General features: G+C 40.5%; 1 protein-coding gene across 1 annotated transcript in view; it reads left to right on the top strand.

Annotated features, from left to right (window-relative positions):
- The window catches only part of LOC140493745 (doublecortin domain-containing protein 1-like), a 621,788-nt gene that overhangs the window by 309,084 nt on the left and 296,528 nt on the right, over positions 1 to 16,176 (top strand). Inside the window, exon 19 of the mRNA XM_072592573.1 lies at positions 5,482 to 5,639. Coding sequence (XP_072448674.1) covers positions 5,482 to 5,639 — 158 coding nt within the window. The remainder of the gene's footprint in view (positions 1 to 5,481; positions 5,640 to 16,176) is intronic.

Here is a 16,176-nt window from a genome sequence, read left to right as displayed (position 1 = left end):
TTGATGGCATTCCTTTTGTGTGTTAGTTTTACACAGGCATGTATCTGTTTACTTTCAATGGATTAGCAAAGATTGTGAACATTGGACCACCATGGTACAGTATTAAGCGGTTGTGTTGTGTGGTGTCATATCTCAGTTATTTTTTGTTCGGAAACCCAAGCGCCATTTTTTCACTAAAAAATAACGTGCAGTGTAAGTATACTGCTTAAAATGCTAGTTCTGAGATTGAATTGCCAATATCATTGTGCCACCACTCTCATAATGGCATACTCCCTGATTAGTAGCTTGATCAATTGTGTCAATGGGTCAACTTTCTGGCCAGAATGCCCCATTTAAGAGCAGGTGTTTAGTCCCATTCAAATGGACCATTAACTTGGTTAATGAAGTGGCCAGAAATGCATTAAGTTTCTAAAAAACATCATGAGTAATATAAATGGATGTTGTTTCAATGAAGTTTTTTCTTCTTCAACTAATTCAGATCGAAAGATTTTGATTTTTTAAAAAAATAACCTGTCTGGTGTAAACGCAATAAGAAATGTCAATTTGTTTAGTCAGACTCCAAATTCGTGCCTTATAAATTATGTTGTCAGAGCATGGTGGAGACCGGATTTAGAATGATTGTGAAACCTTTTAAATTACATAACTTGGTAAGGATTTTTTAAAAAAGGAGTAACAAATAATCCACATTGTTCATGGTCCATTAACATTTTGAAGAGTGCAGTAATATTTGTTTGACAAACCATGATTGTATTTCTAACTTGAATCAAAAGACACCATATTTTGCATTAAATACATGGCTGAGAAATAATCTTTGAAATGATAAACTTATTTTGTTTCTTTAATTCATTGATAAGCTGAGGTAGGGGACAACTGCATCGATGACCAGCTTGCCAGGGTTAATGAGAATTAGATATATGAAATAAAAGCAGTAGTTTGTGGTGGTATCAAATTTGTCTTTTATCAGCCAAAGACAGTTAAGCAAATTCTTTATTTTAAGCAACACAGTATGACTGACTGAGAATAGGAAATGGTGCGTTAATCTTAATATGGTATGAGCAAGAATATGTAGGAATGATGTGTTTAAGGATTGCAAATCGTATTTTAAAAATATCTCTTAGTATTTAGAAAGAAAGTGGTTAAATGATTATTGTTATGGCACTATATATTATTGACGCAACAGAAAGTACTGGAAAATCTCAGCAGGTCTGGTAGTATCTGTGGAGAGAGATCAGAGTTAATATTTCAAGTCCAGTGACCCTTCAGAACAGATTTGTTCCAGATTTCCACATCTGCATTCTTTTGGGTTTGTTTTAATGTTAGATACATTGGTGCAACTATCAACTTTTTGAGTGTTGTATGAAGCTGATAAAAGAGCTATGAGGGGATTACTTGGACCATTTTTAAAAAACAATCATCACGGGATGTGGGCATTACTGGCTATATTGCCCATCCTTCATAATGAGAAGGCCATTTAGAATCAACCACTTGGCTCTCTGAGCAGGGAAGGGTGGTAGATTTCTTTCCCTAAACTACATAAAAGAACAAGTAAAGTTTTTACAACAATCAACAATGGTCACATAGTTGAAACTAGACCAGCCTTTCTCTCTCAGGTTTATGTTGAATTCTAATTTGACCATCTGCTATGGGGTTAAAGCCCAAGAATATTTGCTTGATGCTCTGGATTACAACCTAGAGCCATTAACAAAACGCCACAACCTTCCATTTATCTCAATGTGAACATTCACAATATCTTGCCCAACAATCTCAGACTAAGTTGGCCAATTAGTGCCAAAAGTAAAACTATGTACTGGGATCTGACTAAAACCTCACAAAAGTCACCATATTGGACAACTGTAGATGACAGATTGAAAAGAATTTTCTCCTGGTTAGTCTTTGGTTATTATCCTGCATTTTACCAACCAGGAGACCAGTGCTTAATGTACAGAATTATCAAGTTTGTCTGGTGTACCTCTCTTTAACATGTATATGCCATTTGCTGTTGTTGAGAAGAATTTCTCTCCACATTTTCAGCTGCTTGTGAATTCTCAGGGAAATCACTTGTAGAGGGCAGGTTTCTAAGATCTGGTTGCGCATAGTTGCTATTTTGGAGCTGTAGCTTGTGCTTTTAAGGTTAGGCAGTGTATCCCTTTTCTGAAAGCAATCAATTGTTGGACATATCACTGAGCCTTTCATCCAGATTTCTTAATAAAGGACGATGAGATGGGTTTGTCATTGGATGAGACAATAGTAGATTGTTGTGAGTGGGTTGCAGGAAGAGAAACATTTTGTGGGTGGTGACAACTCATGCCTATTGAAATCAGTCTGAATAAAATAAAATAGCATGAGAGAGACCTCTTGGAAAAATCCCTCTGTGCTCAGCTACATATTGATGGCATGCATATTTAACTTTGCCAGCAACAGTTAACTTCGAGACCTACAAGACCAGGTCAAAGCTTCGGAATCCTGCTGCAGGCAACTCGTGACTCAAACTTGTTTACCTTCTACAAGGCATAATTGGGGAGTGTGATGGAATAATATCCATTTGGCTTTGATGTGTACATCTCCCACAACATCAAAGAAATGTGGCATCATCCAGGATTATGCCACCCATTTGATCAGCACCCAGTTTACTATTTTAAATATTCTCTTCCTGAACAGTAGCAGTAGATAGTATGGGATAGAAAATTAATTACAACAATTTGGAAGTTTCCCTCAACGTAGACACGCAGGAGGCTGGAAGAACATAGCAAACCAGACAGCATCAGGAGGTGGAGAAGTTGACGTTTCAGGTGTAACCTTGCTCCAGGATGCCTGCTTTCTACCTTGGATTCCAGCATCTGCAGTTTTTTTTTGTCTCTAACCAAGTTTCCCTCAACAATGTCTTCCAAATCCAGGATCTCGAGGAGAAGAGCAACAGATGCACAGGGCCACCATTACTTGAACGTTGTCCTCCAATTTGTACAGTCTTGACTTTCAGCTATTATTATTCCTCCATTGTTGAATAAAAATTTTGGATTTGCCTTCCAAGCAACAGAATGGGTGAACTTATAGCACATGGATTGCAGCAGTTCAAGAAGGCATGTCATTACCAACTCAGGCACAACAAAGCATAGGCAACAAATGCAAGGGAATTGCCAGTGATGTCCATGACCCACAAAATAACTCAAATATCTTGCAGCTGATTACAAAATCCAAACTAGGCATTTTATAAGAAAATACATTGTAAATAATGGGCTGAATCTTAAGGTGCTTTGGCTAGGTGTCAGTTTTGTTGAGATTCATGGAAGGCTTTCCTTACTGAGGCCCAGTGAGATCTCTTGCCAAACTCGACTCATTAATTGCCCACCCCACTTCTATGGTGCACCTCTCGCCTGATTCTAGTCTCATTCTACCACTCACCATATACAGAACAATTCGCCACTGCTGAGATATCCCAGAATGTGTCACCCTTCGTGCTGGCTCTTTTAAAAAGGCTCTTCTGTGATGGGACAAGTACTGTTAGCCCAGAGATGTCCTGTGCTTTTCCTGATATTTGCCCTGGATGTGGTAGATTAGTGATCCCACTTTTGGGGCAGGGACCCCCAGAGGTCCTGCTGGATGGGGAGGTGCAGAGTCAATGCCTCCTTCTCCCAGGACCAGCAGTGGAGGCTACAACACTAGACCATGCCAGCCTGGTCTGAAGTTATCACCTGGGTGGGTGCAAACTCAGCCCTACAAAGGAATGCCTGACAATGCTGGTAGAAGGTCACCAGTATCTTGTCTCTGGTAGCACTCACTCCCCCTATCTCTGCTATTGTACCCACCTCCACTGAGATTAATGTTGTGCCACTTTCGTTACTGTTTGCAATCACTGTAGCTCACCACAACCCTGAAACAACTAAGCCTGCATGCCCACTGTGCTGCATATTCACTTGCTCAAGACCCCTCCCCATCTGCAACAAAAATAGCTCTGGTACCCACTTCCATCTCCGTTAAGACCTGTCTTTCTCTGATTCCAGAAGTACAGCAAGATAGAAAGGCGGGTGGTAGACTGTCTGACATTCTACTCTTTGCCTCTTATAAGGAGAGGATCCTGACTCTGACCACCCCCTGTGACTGACTGACCATGTTCAACTCCCTGAACTGATATTGGAGGCTGTTCTTGACCTTTGTGCTGGGACACCTTGACTAAAGGCTTTTCCCTTTTGACTGAGGCCTGTTGATATCTGTGCCCCAGCTTCCTGGGATTGTGTTTGCACTAAACAGCTCGACAATGGATCAGTACTGTGTGCCATTGACATCTCTGGCTGCAGGGCAAGGTGCAGGAAGGCAAGGCAAAGTTGCTGTGAGCATCGGGGTGGGCTCAAAGTGTGTTAGAGCTAAATGAGCCCAAGTGAACACCCCGAAGATGCAGCCTAATTCAGTCCACGAGCGTAGTGCGTGTCCCTGAGCGCAAAGACTCCTTGCTGCAGGATTGCAATGATAGTTAACATTGTGCCCTACGGTGTAGAAGCATGAGTGGATTGGATATGTGCCATGAGGATTCTTAGAGATTAGTACATGTTGGATGCCAATGATTGTGGACATGGAGTGTGTGTAGCACATGCACCTGAAGTGTTTCCTGAGATGTTGATGTCCAGTGTCCTTTGGAATAAACAGAGAGCTGAAGTTGCCAGGTTCCTGCTTTGACTTCCATGTCAAGAATCTGGCAAACTTGTCTAGTCAGCTCAGGTGGTAGGATAGGAAGCTGTGTAATAATGAGGGGAGCTGTGCAGTTAGTAAGGTTGCTAACAAGTAATAATCCTCATTATTAGACAACTCCCCACTGCCGAGCAGAAATGTCACCTTGATGCCCAGAACCTAGTTCAAATATGCAGAAAGTTTCTCCAAAGTCAAGGAATGCTTTGCTGGACTTCTCCGATGATACTGCCACATGTCTCACTGTATTCTTCTACTATCCTGCAATGTCCCTAGTTATAATATTATTTATTATTTTGAAGTGAAACTTTTTTTAATGTCAAAACGTAAAACAACAGCTGACTTTAAGCAGTAAGTACATTGGTCTTGGCAATATCTTCTAAGGATCAGAGAAAGAGTTTCTCTATTACACACACATACAACTGTCAACATCTTGACTTCTTTTGCCATGAGGCCCCAAAATGCCCAAGTACTGTAGTTGGAAATGAACGCAGTGAGGATTAGTTAGTTTGATTTGCAGTGATTAAATATGTTAGTGTCTTTCCATAAAATAGCACTGATTTGAAGATTTGTTTTTAATTACAACAGAATTGCCCCTACTGCTTCCAATTACTTTCATTAACTGAGGAAAATATTGTTAATAATTGTGCAATTTAGCCAAAGGATTTTAGAAGCATGATAAGGAACTATGCCAGTGCCTCTTGAGTGTTTTATGTAGATTTAAATAGTGAAATAGTATTACATTTTATTGAAGGGAATCATGTATTCATTTCATGATGTTATAATAATTGTGCTCAAACTCAGGTCTCTGCAAATAGCTTGAGGAAGGGTAACCACAAAGATATTTGTAGGGACTCAGAAGTCCAGTTACTACCTGAAGGATGCCTTGAGGCTGTTAAGCAGCTGACTGCAGTACTCCTAACAAAACTGGAAGAGAAACACCCTTGGACTACAGCCCAGAGGTAAGCTGATGACACTGCTGATATTTATTGTTCAATGACATTCGATGTTTTCCTTTAGTTTCATGTGAGATTGATGTTCTGGATATTTTTGAAATACCTTTGAGGCCCTGAGGCTGGGCATCATCAACAAAGACAGATGTTGGAACAAATCTAGGTGAAAATGACTGTTAAAACTCCAGACTAGGCACTGTTCTACTGTTCCACAAAGCACTTATTGAATCATAGAATCCCTATAATGTGGAAGTAGGCCATTCAGCCCATTAAGTCCACACCCACCTTCTGAACAGCATCTGACCCAGACTGACACCTCTCCACACTATCCCTGTAACCCTGCATTTCCCATGGCTAATCCACCTTTTCTACATATCCATGGACACTATGACACAATTTAGCATGGCTGATCCATCTAACCTGCACACCTTTGGGCTATTATTGATTTAATATTTACTCACTATGGCTCTGAATGGCTTAAGTGGAGAATTGTGTTTTTCTGAACAGCAGCTGAAGAGAAATTCACATTTACAGAGAACTACTTTTCCAATTTTGTTGAAAAGTCAATTTTGTTCATGTTTGGAAGTATAACATTGATGACTGGATGTTATGTTTCCCCACTGGTAGGTTTGAAGTGGGGTGTGTGTGACACAAAATGATTAGTGGGTGGTCTTCCAGCTTACCTACCTGCCTGCCTAAGATTCGACACTTGGTGGAGGAGACTATGGGATACATGCCACATTTGGTCCTATTGAGGTCCTTAACTAAACAAGTAATGACTAATTAAAGGCCTCATCTTAACCCATCTGGTATTTTGCCCACAATAGTGGAAACCCAATCCTTGCCAAATGCTTCAGAGCTTTAGTTGAATGGGCTATTGAGCAAGGGGTGTCATGGGGTCCCTCAGATACACCCACCCCGTGTTCCAAGGTCATACACACTTTTAAAATGTTCCCCTTCGACAATTGGGACTCAAACATTTGAGAAAAATTAATGATAGGAACAGAAAATGCTGGAAAAACTCAGTACATCAAGCAGCATCTGTGGAGAGAAACAGAAAGGAAATTGGTTAACTCAGTCAGTTAGACAGCTAGCGTGTGGCTCAGATTAAGACCACAATAGCTTGGGGTTCGATCCTTTTTCCAGCAGAGGTAAACTTGGGGATTGTTACCTAACCCTACCCACAGTAAACCAAAAACAAAATCCTGGCACTTCCCAGATCTAGATATCAATCATTATAACTGAAATAGCAGAATGATTACAGCATGCAACACCTGAGTTTGAAATTGTTACTGAAATTTTCCTGATCAACTTGTTCAGAGATGTTATGACACACTCCTGGAGCAGGTGGGTTTTGTACCCAAGCCCCCAGGCCCAGCGATAGGAACACTACCACTTCACCAGGATCGCCCTTCTTGAAAGATGTTGTTAACTAGTCTCTAAACTAGATCTAGACTCATGAGCATATTATGTATGCAGTCAAGCCGTGTACCTTGGACGATTAGCAGGTGGGTGCAAATGGGACCTGCTCCTTACTTGAATTTGTGTATATTAGTTAAAATTGTCACTGTATATGTGTACACAGCTATTTTCATGTATGAAGTGCTATTTTCTGGATGGATTGCAGTAGGTACAGATCAATGTGGGGTTTTAGGCATGAGTGTTCATGACCATCTGTCAAATTTTTACAACAGGTGATGAATCCACAATGTAAACTTTATACCAAGACAGAAACTTGCACATTAATCCCTATTTATCATTTGAGTTCCTGTCATTTAAATCACCTAATTATCCTACCATTCTCATGTATTTCCTGCATTCACGTTTTCTTATGATGAAATTTGTTATCTTTGATTCTCTACTTACTACCTTATCATCAACCAGTGATGAGGCAGTTACAGAGAACAGCTCAGGGCCTCCTTAGTTTCAGACTGAAAAAGTATCTTTCAGCCAGCTAAGTGCTATTAGGAATATTTTTTTCTCTTAACAACAATCTTCATTTATGCAATGTCTCTCACATTGTGAAAGATCCCAATAACATTCAATATACAATCACATAACAAGTTGGATGTTGTTAAACCGGTGAAACCAGTATCTTGTAACTAGAGTTGATATGTGTTCAGAAGCTTCTCTTAAAATCACATAAAACATCAAGTTTGCTAACAGTTTGGTTCAGTCTTGGGTATTTGCTGGCAGGAGGGATCAGTTAGGTAGCCATGGAACAGTTTGTGGCAGAGACTGAAGACATGGATGGAAGTTTGTTATTGTGATGGTCGACCTTGCATCCCACAGGGTGACAAATTGATAAGAGCTCCTTCCCACTATCATTTATGTCCAGGAGGAGTTGTTTTATTGAAGTGCAATCACACATTGAAGGGGATAGCCTCTCAGAGGAAAATAAATATGGCAGTCAGATATTGGGCACTAAGAATGAATCTTATGTTAAGCAGCATTCGTCAAGATTTAAAAGAATAATTGTTATAAGGGACTAACCTGTCAGGGGCACAGACAGGAGATTTTGCAGCCACAGTTATATACCCAGGATAGAAGGTTGTCTTCCTGGTGCCAGGGTCAAGGATGTTTCAAAATGCTTGAGGCATATTGTCAAAGGGGAGGGTAAGAAGTGAGAAGTTGTTGTACATATTGATAAGAATGACTTGTTAGGGAAAGGATTAAGGCTTTGCAGAGTGGATGTAAGAGGTTAGGTAGAAGGTTAAAAAGCAGAACCTCGAAGGTCATAATCTCTGGTCTACTCCTGGTATCATGTTCTAGTGAGAATATGAATAAAGAAAATAGGGCAGATAAATCACAGGCTGAAGAGATGGTGCAATGTGCAAGGATTCTGATAACTGGATTATTGGGATCTCTTCTTGGTCAGAAAAGACCTGTGTAAAAGGGATAGTTTTCAGCTGAACTGGAAAGGGAGCAAAATCTTGGTGGGAATATTTGCTAATTATATTTCCAGAGCCTTGAAAGTAAATGTGTCCGTTCGGCTGTCCCTAAGTAGCCGTGAAAATAGAAAGGCAGATAAGGATGTTTCTGAATCAAAAGAAGCATTTTAATTAGAAAAGACAGACAAGAGGGGGTCAGAATGAGGTAACTCTGAAGAATTAAAGCAAGGAGTCTTACAGGTAAAGCTGATGAACTCAAGGCAGGTATGGGAACATGGGACTTGGACATCCGAGCTATTACAGAAATTTGGTTGAAGGAAGGGCAGGATTGGGAGCTCGATGTTCCAGGTTTTGGATGGATAGGAAGTGAGGACAAGTGACATTTTTGTTTCAGGAAGGCATTACTACTGTATTAACAATATTTCTGAGGGATTGTCCAGTGAAGCTATATGGGTAGAATATAGAACTTAGAAATAAGAAAGGATGATCATCTTGATGGGATTGCACTATGGATCCCCCAAAAGTCAGAGGGAAATTGAGGAGACAATATGTAGAAAGATCTCAGATGTTTGTAAGAATAATATGGTTATAATAGTGCAAGATTTTAATTTAATTGACTGGAACTGCCAGTGTTAAGGGCTTGGATGGTGAGGAATTTGTTAAATGTGTTCAATATAATTTTCTTTGTCAATACTTAAAAGTACCTACTGGAGAAGGACCAAAGCTTGACCTTCTCTTGGGAAATAAGGCAAGGCAATGACTGAAGTGTTAGAAGGGAAACACTATGGAACTAGTGATTAATTCCATTAGTTTTAAAATAGTTATGGAAAAGGATAGACCTTTCATAAAAGTTAAAGTTTTTAAATAGAGTAAGACAATTTAAAAAGGTATGAGACAGGAACTTTCAAAAGTTGATTAGAGAAAGTTATTTGCAGGTAAAGGGATGACTGACAAGTGGAAGGTTTTCAAAAAGTGACAATAAGAGTAAGGAATAATGGATGAATATTGCAGTTGTGGTCAAGAATAAGAAGGAGGCATATATGAGATATAGATAACTGGAATCAAATGAATCTTGGCAGTATGGAGGAACAGAGGGATCTGGGTATGCAAGTACACAGATCCCTCAAAGTTGCCACCCAAGTGGATAGGGTTGTTAAAAAAGCATATGGTGTTTTGACTTTCATTAACGGGGGATCGAGTTTAAGAGCTGCGAGGTTTTGCTGCAGCTCTACAAATCCCTGGTGAGATCACACTTGGAATATTGTGTCCAGTTCTGGTCACCCTACTATAGGAAAGATACAGAGGCTTTGGAGAGGGTGCAAAGAAGGTTTCCCAGGATGCTGCCTGGACTGGAGGACTTGTCTTATGAAGAAAGATTGAATAAGCTTGGACTTTTCTCTCTGGAGAGAAGGAGGAAGAGAGGAGACCTGATCAAGGTGTACAAAATAATGAATGGAATGGATATAGTCAATAGCCAGAGACTTTTCCCTGGGGCAGGATTGACTGGTACGAGGAGTCATAGTTTGAAGATATTAGGAGGAAGGCATAAAGGAGACATCAGAGGTAGGTTCTTTACGCAGAGAGTTGTGAATGCATGGAATGCGTTGCCAGCTGTAGTGGTGGAAGCAGAGTCATTGGGGACACTTAAGCAACTGCTGGCCATGCACAGGGATAGTAGTGAGTTGAGGGGTGCGTAGGTTAAGTTACTTTATTTTATATTAGGATTAAACCTTGGCACAACATCGTGGGCCAAAGGGCCTGTTCTATGCTGTACTTTTCTTAAGAGGGAAATCAGGAGGGCAAAAAGGGGATATAGGATATAAGAGAACCTTTGCAAGTTTAAGGATAATCCAAAGAGATTCTACAAGACCATTAAGAGGAAAACAACTAGAGAGAGAATAGGGCCGCTTAGACAACCTTGTTGATCTTTGTGTTGAATCTCAGAAGGTAAGAGAGACGTCAAATGAATATTTTATAAAAATGTCAGTTTTTACTATGGAAAAAGAAATGGAGGCTAGTGAATTTGGGGAAATAAATATTAATGTTTTGAAAATGTCTCTTTTTTGGAGGTCTTGGAAAACATCAAGGTTGATAAATCTCTGGGACCTGATCAAGCATATCCCAGGACGTTACAGGAAGTTAGGGAAGAAATTGTGGGGCCCCTTGCAGAGGTGTTTGTATCGTCTGTAACCACGGGTGAGGTGCCAGAGGACTGGAAGGTGGCTAATGTTGTACCTTTCTTTAAGAAAGGCTGTAAGGAGAAATCTGTGAACTATAGACCTGTGAGTCTAACATCAATGGTGGGTAAGATGTTGGAGGTGATTCTGAAAGATTTACATGCATTTGGAGAGGCAATGACTGATTAAGGAGAGGCAGCATGGCTTTTTACAAAGGAAATCATTTCTCACAAACTTGATTTGAGGTTTTTGAGGAGGTAACCAAAAAGATTGATGAGGACAGAGTGATAAATGTTGTTTACATTTTACATGTTTACATACAAAGTCTTCGACAAGGCTCCACGTGATAGACTAATTAATAAAGTTAGATCACATGGAATTCAGGGAGAGCTTACAAATTAGATACAGCTCGGCTAACAGAAGCACAACAACGAGCACTCGAGCTACAAATCTTCTCACAGACTTTGAAATTAGATACAAAATTGGCTTGACGGTAGGAAACAGAGGCTGGTGGTGGAGGATTGTTTTTTGGACTGGAGGCCTATGACCAGTAGTATTCCACAGGGATCGGTACTGGGCCCGTTTTTGTTTGTCATTTATAGAAACGATTTGGATGAAAATTTAGGAGACACGGTTAGTAAGTTTGCAGATGACTCCAAGTTTGGTGGTATAATGCATAGTGAAGAAGGTTATCTAAGATTACAAAGAGTTCTTGTTCAATTCTATCAATGGGCTTAGGAGTGGCAGATGGATAATTTGGATAAATGCAAGGTATTAAATTTTGGTAAAACAAACAAGACGGGTCTTATACAATTAGCGGTAGGGCCCTGTGTAATGTTGTAGAACAGAGACCTAGGGGTTCAGGCACAGAATTCTTTGAAATTTGCATCACATGTAGCTGCCTTAAGTGGTTAAGAAAGTGTTTAACATGCTTGCCTTCATTGTTCACAGTTTTCGAGTATATGATTTGGGATGTCTTGCTGAAGTTATTCAGGATATTGGTGAGCCAGTTCTGGAGAATTGTGTACAATTGTGGTCACCCCGCAGTAGGAAGAATATTATTAAATTGGAGAGGGTTCAGAAAGGATTTAACAGGATGTTGCCAGGAATGGAAGATTTGAGTTATGAAGAAAGGCTGGTTCCTTTTTCATTGGAGCACAGGAGGTTGAGGGGTGATCTTTAGAGAGATTAATAACATCATGAGGGGCATAGATAAGGTGGGTAGCAGAGGTCTTTTCCCTGGGGTGTTGGAGTTCAAAACTAGGTGAGAGAAGAAAGATTTAAAAAGGGCCTGAGGGGCATCGTTTTCACACAGAGCGTGGTTCATATGTGGAATGAACTCCCAGAGGAAGTGGTGGATGCAGGTGCAGTTACAACATTTAAAAGATATTTGGATAAGTATATGGATAGGAAAGGTTTAGAAGGATATGGGCCAAATGTAGGCATGTGGGTCTAGTTTTGTTTGGGAACATGATCAATAACGACTAGTTGGACCAAGGAGCCTGTTTCCATCCTGTATGATTCTAAGTATTTAGGTGGCCTGAGTCAAATCTCCCACAGATTCAAGTCAACAAGCAGGTTGAAACAAATCCCTTCAGAATTGCCAGCCAGTTGAAGTTTAGTGAAGGGTGGGATAAGTGGTTTGGATACAAGAGCAGGGGAGTTGCTTTCAGTGTCCCTGCTCATTCTCCCAAAGCGGAGTCCCTCTGTTCTGCACTGAATGTCTACCAATGGCATGATTTGCTGGGTGACCTCTAGGAGACTTGTGCAAATCCTGTTAAGTCCTGCAGCCAGCGTGTAGTCCTGGTTGTCTCAAATACAATTGGATTTAGGTGGTTCATTAATGGATCTAATTGACACCTAATCACGAACAAGCAGGATTTTAGTGCCAGGTTCTTCATGCCCCCACCTAATAGGGCCATTTTTCACTATATGGTTATTCCCACTTACCCTGCTGCCTTCAACTCTAAAATACACCCATTGCACTGGTCTCATGGGCATCATTGAATGCTGTCCAATGGCATGTGGCAACATCACTAGACTAGCAATCCAGACTAATGCTTTGGGGACAGGTGTTCAAGTCCTTAATGGTAGCTGGTGAAATTTAAACTGAGTTCATAAAAGCTGAAATATGGACCCAGGTTCAGGAGGAATAGTTTACCCTTATCGCAGTCACATAAATGTAATTTCATAGAAATCATAGAATCCCTACAGTGTGGAAACAGGCCATTTGGCCCAACAAGTTCACACTGACCCTCCGAAGAGCAACCCACCCAGACCTATTACCCTACATTTACCCCTGACTAATGCACCTAACCTACACATCTTTAATCACTGTGAGCAATTTAGCATGGCCAATTCATCGAACCCCAACATCTTTGGATTGTGGGAGGGAACGGGAGCACCTGGAAGAAACCCAAGCAGACACAGGGAGAATGTGCAAACTCTACACAGACAGTCACCTGAGGCTGGAATCGAACCTGGATCCCTGGCGATGTGAGGTAGCACTGCTAACCACTGAGCCACCGTACATTGTGAATTCACGAATGGCCATTTTGATGCAGTGCTGGGTGGAAAGCTGGTAAGAATGAAACCTGACTGCAGCCAGATTGGAAGGTAATAGTTGGACTTTTAAGATATAATATGTTGGTACCCACATGAATATGGCTCTTGGAAACCAAGGATTAACTCTTTTCAGTTTTAGTCATAAAATTACCCTTTTTGTCTATTTGTACAAAATGGGCCTTTTCTAAATAAAGAAAACCTGAATTAAAGACCAGCATCTGACAGAAAATTAGGACAATACAACTGTTGGAGATCCAAACAGATACTGGCAATGGACAAATGTATTAATAAAATTCTTGGAGCTCTCTGCTGATTCAAGGTATTGAAAGTCCTGCAAAATCATTAATGTCATTTATTTGTCGACCATGTTTGACCAATGAAGTAAGATTGGATGCAAATCTTGTGAATTCTACTTTCTTTTATTCATTTGTGTGATGTGGGTACCACTGGATGATGGTATTTATTGCCTATCCCTAAGTGCCCTTGAAAAGGTGAACTGCCTTCTTGCTGCAGTCTTTGGGATGTAGGGACACCCATAATACTGTTTGGAAGGGAGTTTGATCATTTTTGATACACCCATGACAACGAAGCAATATCATTTCAGGCCAGGATGATTAATGGCCTGAGGGTACATGCAGGTGATGATGTTCCCATGCATCTGCTGCCTTTGATCTTCCAGTTGGTAGTGATCACAAGTTGGAAGGTGCTGTCAGAGGAGTCTTGGTGAGTTACTTCAGTCCATTTTGTTGATGGTGTGCACTGCTGTTACTGTACATTAGTGTGAAGGGAGTGAATAGTGAATGTGGTGGATACAGTGCCAATTATGTCGATGGTTTTGATGTGGATGGTGTCAGGCTTCTTGGGTGTTGTTAGAATTGTACCTGCCTAGGCAAATGGAGAGAATTCCGTCACGCTCCTGAATTGTGCCTTGTAGATTGTGGACAGTATTTCGGGAGAGAGGAGGTAAGTTACTCATTATAGAATTCATAGCCTCTGACCTGTCATTGTAGGCTAACTGTAGTAACATGCCAATGTTGATAATGGGTGACTCAACAATGGTAATGATGCTGAACATCAAGTGCTGATTCTTAGTTTCTGTCTTAATGACAATAGTCATTACCTGGCACTTGTGTGGTACAAATGTTAGTTGCTACATTGGCCCAAACCTGGATGTTGAACCAGTGTTGCTACATATGGAAATGGACTATTTCATTATCTGCAGTGTTGTGAATGGTGCTGATCTTTGTGCCATCATCAGCAAATATCCCCATTTCTGACTTCATGGAGGAAAGATCATTGATAAAGTGGCTGAAGATGGTTTAGCCTAGGACTTAATCCTGAGGAATTTCTGCAGTGATGTCCTATGGCCCATGGTTTTCTAGTTTTGCCTCCAACTACTTATTTTCTACTTTTCTGTAATTCCCTTCCTAAGCAACATTCTTGCAGAGTCTAGAAGATTCGCTGGATCTTTAAGAATTGTGAGATTCGGTTGCAGAAATCCTACTTCTATTTCTGACAGATTCCATTGTTGCTGGAGGAAAGGGACTGTGGTCTGATTCTCTCAGGGGGGATGTTAAACTGTAGCAGGGTCATTTGAACTTAATGTTGAGTTTGTGGGCCTGATTTTATTTCTTGTAAGAGCTGTAACCCTTAGCCTTTAAGTCACAAATTAATTGAGTAACTACAAACACTTTTGAAGGGTGGATAAGAACTGCTTTAACTGCCATTGTCTAAAGGTTTTTTTTAAAAATCCCCAACTGCTTATACTGTTTAAAGAAAAACCTGGTTCCTGCTGTCAGTAATAGTTTAAAAAAATGTTCTAAAGTTCCACTTAATTGATAAGCCAGTTGTTGTAGAATTTGTTTGAGCAGTTTCTATAGAGTTCTTTGGTGCCACTTCCCTAAAGGCTATTCATTATGGTGGGCTTTCAAAAACTAGAAGTATTCAGTTGAGTTCACATATTGATTGACAGGTTGAAGAGGCTATTAAAGGATTAAAGTCATGAACAGACACTTGTTTTTTTATATAAGAAATTAATCATTTTGGTTATAAAAACTTTGCTCTAATGAAAGGCATTTTTTCATCATCAAGTTTACACAGTGAATGCTATGTTAGATTTTTAGAAGATGCTTTATTTCATCTCCATGTGGCTGCTGGATTCTACTCATTGTGGATCTGGATGTGTGGCATTGGATTTGACATGGAAGTTAGCAGGGTCTATGAAAGATGGTTGGGTTGGATGGGGGGGGGGGGGGCGGGGGCGCATGAGTTGACATAGAGGGAATGAGAAGATGAGAGGCCTAACATCTTAAAAAAACGTGGGGGATAAAGGCCACGAGAACCAAGGCGCATTCTCTAACCAACTCATTTCAGCACTTGTCTGCCACCATAGCCTCTCATGTCCTGATTCAGCATCAGAAAGCCCCCACCCACATCACTCCAAAAACCACCTTAACCAAACAGAAAACCTGCAGTTGGGTTACTTCTCACGAAAGCAAGTCTAGCATGTCGGAAATTGAAGAGCCAATCTTGGCAGCCCAAAATGAGGAATCTCTACTATTAAATGTCCCTCATCTTTCAACGTTGCTGAATAGTCATTACTTTCACAAACATTCTGGATACCTAAGTTGCCTTCCTTATTTCATTGTTGATTTTCCTATGCTCATATCTGTAGTTCTTTCTGTGTTGAAAATATTATATAAATGGAGGCTCTTGCCATGATATTAATGTTCCCTTTGTCCACAGACACAGCTAGAAGAAGCATGGCAGTTGCTGCCAATGGTAGTTAATATTCTGATTCAAATGCTGAAATCTAAGAAGAGGATTTTTGTTCCTGTGGTCTCTTGAGATGTCCTTCTTTCCCTTCCCATTTCCTTCTCACAATGTTTCTTTGCACTTGAAGAGACGGGCCAG

Source organism: Chiloscyllium punctatum, chromosome 22 (genome assembly GCF_047496795.1).
Source record: "Chiloscyllium punctatum isolate Juve2018m chromosome 22, sChiPun1.3, whole genome shotgun sequence".
Lineage (NCBI taxonomy): Eukaryota > Metazoa > Chordata > Chondrichthyes > Orectolobiformes > Hemiscylliidae > Chiloscyllium > Chiloscyllium punctatum.
Note: the sequence above shows the minus strand (reverse complement) of the source record. Positions and strands in the feature narration are given on the sequence as shown.